General features: G+C 45.1%; 1 protein-coding gene across 1 annotated transcript; it reads right to left on the bottom strand.

Moving 5' to 3' along the window:
• Positions 1–2,414: 2,414 nt before the first annotated feature.
• Positions 2,415–7,998, bottom strand: LOC112251994 (lens fiber membrane intrinsic protein). The gene is made up of 6 exons (XM_024422867.2): positions 6,191–7,998; positions 5,847–5,960; positions 4,085–4,307; positions 3,426–3,566; positions 2,976–3,110; positions 2,415–2,634 (listed from the first exon to the last, which is right to left on the bottom strand). The coding sequence occupies exons 3-6, from the start codon at positions 4,260–4,262 to the stop codon at positions 2,564–2,566; spliced, it is 525 nt and encodes a 174-aa protein (XP_024278635.1). The 5' UTR covers positions 4,263–4,307; positions 5,847–5,960; positions 6,191–7,998; the 3' UTR covers positions 2,415–2,563.
• Positions 7,999–8,030: the final 32 nt, after the last annotated feature.

The raw sequence follows: 8,030 nt of genomic DNA, 5'->3' as shown, positions 1-8,030 counted from the left end.
TAAACTAAAGTTCAGTTGTTTGGAAGGAACACACAACACTGGAGAAAAAAAAGGCACTGCACACCAACAACAACCTCATCCCAACTGTAAAGTATGGTGGAGGGAGCACCATGGTTTGGGACGGCTTTGCTGCCTCAGGGCCTAGACAGCTTGCTATCATTGACAGAAAAATGACTTCCCAAGTCTAAAGAGGAATGATTGTGGACTTCAGGAAACAGCAGAAAGAACACCCCCCTATCCACATCGATGGAACAGTAGTGGAGAGGGTAGCAAGTTAAGTTCCTCAGCGTACACATCACAGACAAACGGAATTGGTCCACCCACACAGGCAGCATCGTGAAGAAGGCGCAGCAGTGCCTCTTCAACCTCATGCCGAATTTCTTCAGCCTCCTGTCACCAAAAGCACTCACAAACTTCTACAGATGCACAATCGAGAGCATCCTGTTGGGCTGTATCACCGCCTGGTACGGCAACTGCTCCGCCCACAACCGTAAGGCTCTCCAGAGGGTAGTGAGGTCTGCACAACACATCACCGGGGGCAAACTACCTGCCCTCCAGGACACCTACACCACCCGATGTCACAGGAAGGCCATAAAGATCATCAAGGACAACAACCACCCGAGCCACTGCCTGTTCACCCCACTATCATCCAGAAGGCGAGGTCAGTACAGGTGCATCAAAGCTGGGACCGAGAGACTGAAAAACAGCTTCTATCTCAAGGCCATCAGACTGTTAAACAGCCACCACTAACATTGAGTGGCTGCTGCCAACACACTGACTCAACTCCAGCCACTTTAATAATGGGAATTGATGTAAAATATATCACTAGCCACTTTAAACAATGCTACTTAATGTTTACATACCCTACATTATTTCTCATGTTTACATATATACTGTACTCTATATCATCTACTGCATCTTTATGTAATACATGTATCACTAGCAACTTTAAACTATGCCACTTTGTTTACATACCCTACATTACTCATCTCATATGTATATACTGTACTCTATCATCTACTACATCTTTATGTAATACATGTATCACTAGCCACTTTAAATTATGACACTTTGTTTACATACTCATCTCATATGTATATACTGTACTCAATACCATCTACTGCATCTTGCCTATGCTGCTCTGTACCATCACTCATTCATATATCTTTATGTACATATTCTTTATCCCCTTACACTGTGTATAAGGTAGTAGTTTTGGAATTGTTGGTTATTACTGCATTGTCGGAACTAGAAGCACAAGCATTTCGCTACACTCGCATTAACATCTGCATGTGACAAATATAATTTGATTGGATTTTTATCAAGACATTTTGCAAGAGAATATTTGCCTGTCTGCCAATTGAAGCTCAACAGAAGTTGGGTGATGCAACAGGACAAAGACTCAAAACACAGAAGTAAATCAACAACAGAATGGCTTCAACAGAAGAAAAATGTGGCCCAGTCAGTCCTGACCTCAACCCAATTGAGATGCTGTGACATGATCTCAAGAGAGCAGTTCACACCAGACACCAAGAATATTGCTGAACTGAAACAGTTTTGTAAAGAGGAATGGTCAAAAATTCCTCCTGACCGTTGTGCAGGTCTGATCCTCGTGCAGGTCTGATCCTCGTGCAGGTCTGATCCTCAACTACAGAAAACGTTTGGTTGAGGTTATTGCTGCCAAAGGAGGGTCAACCAGATATTAAATCCAAGGGTTCACCCTGCACTGTGAATGTTTACATGGTGTGTTCAATAAAGACATGAAAACGTATAATTGTTTGTGTGTTATTAGTTTAAGCAGACTGTTTGTATATTGTTGTGACCTAGATGAAGATTAGATCAAATTTTTATGACCAATTTATGCAGAAATCCAGGTATTTCCGAAGGGTTCACATACTTTTTCTTGCCACTGTACCTGCAAAAGTTACATTTAGAACGTTTCTGTCATTTAGCAAACACTCTTATCTGGAGCAACTTACAGGAGCAATTAGGGTTTAAGTGTATTGCTCAAGGGACAGATTTTTGATCTAGTCTGCTCGGGGATTCAAACCAGTGACCTTTTGGGCTACTGTCCGAACGCTCTGAACCGCTAGTCTACCTGCTGCCCAGTTACATGCATATGTTAATGTAGGGATATTTTCTGGCCTGCAAATGTAGCCTACAGTATTTTTAAGGCTCCTGTTGCGGTTTGGTCCTCTCTATCGCTCTACTCTGTTGCCTTTACACAACTAAAGTGCCATCCAGAGGTGAGTAGGGATGGATTTGTGGAAGCACAACCCTAACCCTGCTTTAAATCACACCCCCAGGCTTAAGGGTGTGATTCAGTGACCTGGAAGGTGGTCAATTAGAACATTCCGTACATAGCTTCACCAGAAAACAGATTAAAAGACTAAGCAGTGAACTAGAGACCAAGCTGGAGTCAATCAGTCCTATTTATTCTGTTCAGCAGATTTTGCCAGACATGTTGTTTCCATAGCTGCTGTCACATCGCTATCAGTGACAATAGTAAAGACGAGTGGTTGGTAGCTGTTTCTTTAGTGTGCAGGTAAAGATTACTTCCCATTTAGCTTTCTTGAACATTGGTAGGAGGCGGTTCGGCAATGTTCTTCTGATAGGCACAGAGGTGGAACCCACCTGAAAGAACGAGCAACAAGGAAAGGGTCACTGCCTTACATTGACAATATGCCAAGACCCTGTACTTAGAGGGACTAAGCCTTCTGGCAAGTCTGAATTTGGATGGCCTGAAAAAGCCCATGTGACATTGACACAATCTACAGCACCTGCACTGTCTGTTGCTGGCAGATCCATCCTAACCACGTATCTGTTGAAGGAGTGTGAGCATTGCTAATCGAAGATCGATTGCAGAGGATTCTAACCTCACTACAGACTGTACACAACATAGCAATATACCTTGTGTACAATACATACTATCTAAAACACATTAAAGGCCTGATGGGTTTATTAGAGGAGGTTACCAGCAGCGAAAGATAAGATGATGGCCACCCAAGCTACGATGTAGGACCAGGAGAAGCGCCAATCAAGGAAGCGCTTGCCAAAGAAGTTGACCGTCACGCCAGTGTAGATGGCCAGAGCTAACAGAGCTAGGAAACCTGAGGGATGAAACAGAGTGGTGGAGGAAGAGAAACACCTGTTGTGGCCAAAGCAGAAACACCTTTTGAAGAATGGTGATATTCAAGTCTATAAACAAATCTATTAAATAACGTACTAAAAATAATTATAGACTGCTCCACTATCCCATACTTCCTACTTTCATAGTCTCCTTTCCTCTCATCCACCCCATCTCTCACTCTCCTCCACCCCTCCTCTCATCCACCTCTCTCAGAAGGACCTGGACAGGTCAAAGTAAACCCCCTGTAGGTCTTACATGATTTTAACTTTCCTGTCTTTTCAAATCGGGTGTTTACCTGACAGGAGCAGAGCGAAGCCCCCAGTCCGAACCCTCCTGCTCTTGGTGCCGTTGCCGAAGGCACTCAGGCCCAGCAATACGCCAGCAAAGCAGCTCAGCACAGACAGCAGCATGAAGGCCCTTGTCGCATCCCAGAAGGCTGTGCAGAGAGGACACCGTCATATAAGTATATTAACATTGGTAAGTAATCCCTTTCCTCTGTGTAGCTATAATTTCTTGATCTGTCAGTATGTAGGACCTTCATACATTTCTAAATAGTTGGCAGGTCTGTGTTTTCCAAAAACTGGTAATCATGTCAATGTCAGCTGACATTCATAACACTGTCATGAAAGTAAGACAAATTAAGAGAGCGGATGCTAAAACACAGGTTAAAGGTCGAAGCGGATCCTAAAACACAGGTTAAAAGGTCGAGCGGATCCTAAAACACAGGTTAAAAGGTTGAGCGGATCCTAAAACAGGTTAAAGGTCGAAGTGGATCCTAAAACACAGGTTAAAAGGTCGAAGCGGATCCTAAAACACAGGTTAAAGGTCGAAGCGGATCCTAAAACACAGGTTAAAAGGTCGAAGCGGATCCTAAAACACAGGTTAAAGGTCGAAGCGGATCCTAAAACACAGGTTAAAAAAGGTAGATTGTACACTCTACTACTCGGTACTCACCCACAGTGATGGTGTGGGCGTGGCACTTGTGATTGATGCAAAACCTCCAGAGGCCCTGATTGGCCGACGCTCCCGAGTAGCGGTACTGCATCCAGAAGTCGGTTGCCGTGGACACGATGAGGAGCACGAGGGCGGCCACCCCACAGAGTGTACCCCCTCCTGCTAAAGTGTACAGCATCAAGGAGAAGCCTGGGATAGCACAGTCCTCCTAAATGCACCACAACTATTTGATGTAGAAAAATGAGAGGGGAAGACAGTTAATCACTATGTATCACTCTAAACATATGTTGTTATATCCTGTACATCACCAAGTATAGGAAAACATTTCAGTTACTTTTCAAAGTGACCCATGTGTTAAGTTTTTTACAGCCTGTTTTTAAAATAGATCAGAGGGAACCATGCTTCATACTCATGACATACATTTGATAGAAGAGACTTGCTGTTGAATTGATAGATTCCCCCCCCCCTCTGAGAAAACCAGGCAGAAAGTTTCATAATCACATAGAGAAGCGACAGCCTGGGCCTTTTTGCCTTTTATAACAGGTTCAGAGATATTGAAATACATCAAACCATCGTCAAAAGTGGACACGTGCCGGGGTGGACACGTGCCGGGGTGGACACGTGCCGGGGTGGACACGTGCCGGGGGGACAGTTGCCGGGGTGGACACGTGCCGGGGTGGACACTGCAACGGTGTGTGGCATTGTAAACTGTTTCAGCCATGAGCTCAATTTGTTCAAATGCATCCGTCCTTGGGTCTAATCTGGCATACTTTCATAAGGGAACGCAGTGTAGTCTGATCTGTGATTAGGTTTAAAAGGAAGGACTGAAGGAAAGATGCATTTTTGAAGTATTCAAGCAGGGCCTTTATTGGGAAGTCAACCTTAACGCTTTAGAGTGGACACATCTCTAGTTGTATGGCATGTGAAGGTGGTGACACGTACCATAATATAAGCACAAAAGTGTTAAAGCAAAACAAACATTTCTAATCCATTCTAAAAATTTCATTTCATTTCAAACCTTTTGAATGCACATTTCCATCTGATCAAGAGCAACCAAATACCAAAGCAAACACAGCTAAAGGCATGTTAATGAGAATGCTGAACAAGCTGATTCAATCCATTGTTTCTAAGTAATTCCCCCCCCAACGCTTCACAACTAATCTTCTGATGCTAAGCAATAGATCTGTCAGCATGTTGCTCTGTGACCAGCATGATGGGGTGCCATACCGCGCTGGCCTAGTTATGCATCCACCATAGCAGGGTAGCCTAGTGGTTAGAGCGTTGGGCTAGTAACTGGAAGGTTGCAAGTTCAAATCCCTGAGCTGACAAGGTACAAATCTGTCGTTCCGCCCCTGAACAGGCAGTTAACCCACTGTTCCTAGGCCGTCATTGAAAATAAGAATTTGTTCTTTACTGACTTGCCTTGTAAAATAAAGGTTAAAAAAATAAATAGCTGCTGGGAAGGGCAATGTGAAGAAATCTCCACGTCAGCCCAGTACAGTTCAGGGCAGCTCAACAGTGAGAAAAGGGTGCATTATTCCATAGTTGCCATTTCAATTCCTGCAGCAGCCTCAATTCATCAGAAGACCAAAAGCTCTAAAACAAATGAAAATCGGCCCATTTATAACCCCCCCCAAAAAGTTTTAATTATTTATTTTTAATTCTTCATAAACTTGAATAACAGGAAAGGACCCCAAAACCCTGGGGTGTCTCCAAAGATATGGTTTGGTATAAAGTAAATTTAAAGTTTGCAGATAGATACCTGTTGGTTGCTGTCTGTGTCCAGGGTTGTTGGCTGTCTGTGTCCAGGGTTGTTGGCTGTCTGTGTGCGTCTATCCTTTTTATGGCCCTCCACCGATTGGCCCTTATTGTCTGCCTGTACAATAGAGGGAATGATCGAGTGCAACATGTGAATGATGGTAATCCCTCTCGTTTACCAGCTCTCTAATGCACACCATTACCCCCCGGGCCCTGTGCCTCCCCTCTCTTCCTCTAACCTGTACGCTTGCTCATTCTCCCCATGTCTTTAACCTTTCCCTCATGGCCTCACCCCTCTCACCTGTATTCTCTATATATGTCTTTAACCTTCCCTCGTGTCCTCCTTACCTCTTCTTCAGTCCTCTTTGTATCTTTCCTCTCAGAAAGTGGCTGATCAGCCCTGGCAGGCAGCGCTCTACATCATGGGACTTTGAGGCGAGGACCACGAACCCCCGAGGTCAACCATACCCGGCCTGGATTCACTATGTTTATTACTGCAGGAGTGGGTACCATCCAGGGTCAGAGTGGTGGTGGGTACCATCCAGGGTCAGGTCCAGGGTTCTCCAGGACTTAGTCCAGGGTCCTCTAGGGTCTGGTCCAGGGTCCTCTAGGGTCTGGTCCAGGGTTCTCCAGGACTTAGTCCAGGGTCCTCTAGGGTCTGGTCTAGGGTTCAGTCCTATATTAACACCACTCTCAGAGGGCGTCTCAGGGGGGGTTGGGATATGCAAAAAAGAAAACTTCCCAATTCACACGTTTATAAAACACACTTGTACACGTGTGAAATAGAACAAATATAAGTACCCACCACAGCATCTGTTTCAGATAAATATGGTTCTGAGAGGAGACCATAATAGTGAATACTTGAATCTGGTGTACAACAGAGCTGGATTGAAAGCCTGCACAGCCAGCAGCTCTTCCGGACTGGAGTGAGACAACCCTTCAGTAGTAACCCTCTGGTTACTGTCTGTTGCCTGGTATATGTCTTGGGAGGGCCCTGGAGTAGTCACTGCCTGTTGCCTGGTATAGGTCTTGGAGGGCCCTGGAGTAATCACTGTCTGTTGTCAAGTATAGGTCTTGGAGGGCCCTGGAGTAATCACTGTCTGTTGTCAAGTATAGGTCTTGGAGGGCCCTGGAGTAATCACTGCCTGTTGCCTGGTATAGGTCTTGGAGGGCCCTGGAGTAATCACTGTCTGTTGTCAAGTGTAGGTCTTGGAGGGCCCTGGAGTAGTCACTGTCTGTTGTCAAGTATAGGTCTTGGAGGGCCCTGGAGTAATCACTGTCTGTTGCCTGGTATAGGTCTTGGAAGGCCCTGGAGTAATCACTGTCTGTTGCCTGGTATAGGTCTTGGAAGGCCCTGGAGTAGTCACTGTCTGTTGCCTGGTATAGGTCTTGGAGGGCCCTGGAGTAATCACTGTCTGTTGTCAAGGATAGGTCTTGGAGGGCCCTGGAGTAGTCACTGTCTGTTGTCAAGTATAGGTCTTGGAGGGCCCTGGAGTAATCACTGTCTGTTGTCAAGTGTAGGTCTTGGAGGGCCCTGGAGTAATCACTGTCTGTTGTCAAGTATAGGTCTTGGAAGGCCCTGGAGTAATCACTGTCTGTTGTCAAGGATAGGTCTTGGAGGGCCCTGGAGTAATCACTGTCTGTTGTCAAGTATAGGTCTTGGAGGGCCCTGGAGTAGTCACTGTCTGTTGCCTGGTATAGGTCTTGGAGGGCCCAAACAGACAATGCAGAGATCATCCCTGTTCAGATACAAGTTGGGTCATTGTGAGTCCAGTTGGAACAAGGTCCTGACACCTGACATGGTCCAGTAGTAATAGGATGCAGCAGGGCACTGCAGATGGAAATGGACATGTTTCTCTATCATGTGGAGTAGAGGGTTGTGTACACCTTGCATTTCTATCTGCAGTGTGCTTAACATCGTGCCAAACTGAATAAGGCCCGGGATTCAATCCAATCACGGGTTAGAAGCCATTTGATTGCGTCGACATATGCAGCGTTTACCATGAATGTAATCTCTGCGAACACTGGAACATTACCGTAATACCAGGTGCTAACATGGTATTAGACCGGTGTAGATAAAAAATAACTGATTGTGAAGGTTAGGGTTAGAGGATTGTTGGAGTGAGGTAAGAAAAAAACAAACAGGTATTTGAACTAGAAAAATATGTTTTTACAAACTAAAACCACA

The sequence above is a fragment of the Oncorhynchus tshawytscha genome, linkage group LG06 (genome assembly GCF_018296145.1).
Source record: "Oncorhynchus tshawytscha isolate Ot180627B linkage group LG06, Otsh_v2.0, whole genome shotgun sequence".
Lineage (NCBI taxonomy): Eukaryota > Metazoa > Chordata > Actinopteri > Salmoniformes > Salmonidae > Oncorhynchus > Oncorhynchus tshawytscha.
The sequence above is the reverse complement of the archived record's forward strand: the minus strand, read 5'-3'. Positions and strand labels throughout refer to the sequence as shown.

What these genes read in the sequence shown, in the direction of transcription:
- LOC112251994 (XM_024422867.2), bottom strand. Translation starts at nt 4,262, where the DNA reads ATGCTGTACACTTTAGCAGGAGGGGGTACACTCTGTGGGGTGGCCGCC. An exon ending in CGCCCACACCATCACTGTGG is followed by an intron (nt 3,567 to 4,084) that starts GTGAGTACCGAG and finishes CTCTCTGCACAG; the next exon opens with CCTTCTGGGATGCGACAAGG. An exon ending in CTTCGCTCTGCTCCTGTCAG is followed by an intron (nt 3,111 to 3,425) that starts GTAAACACCCGA and finishes TTCATCCCTCAG; the next exon opens with GTTTCCTAGCTCTGTTAGCT.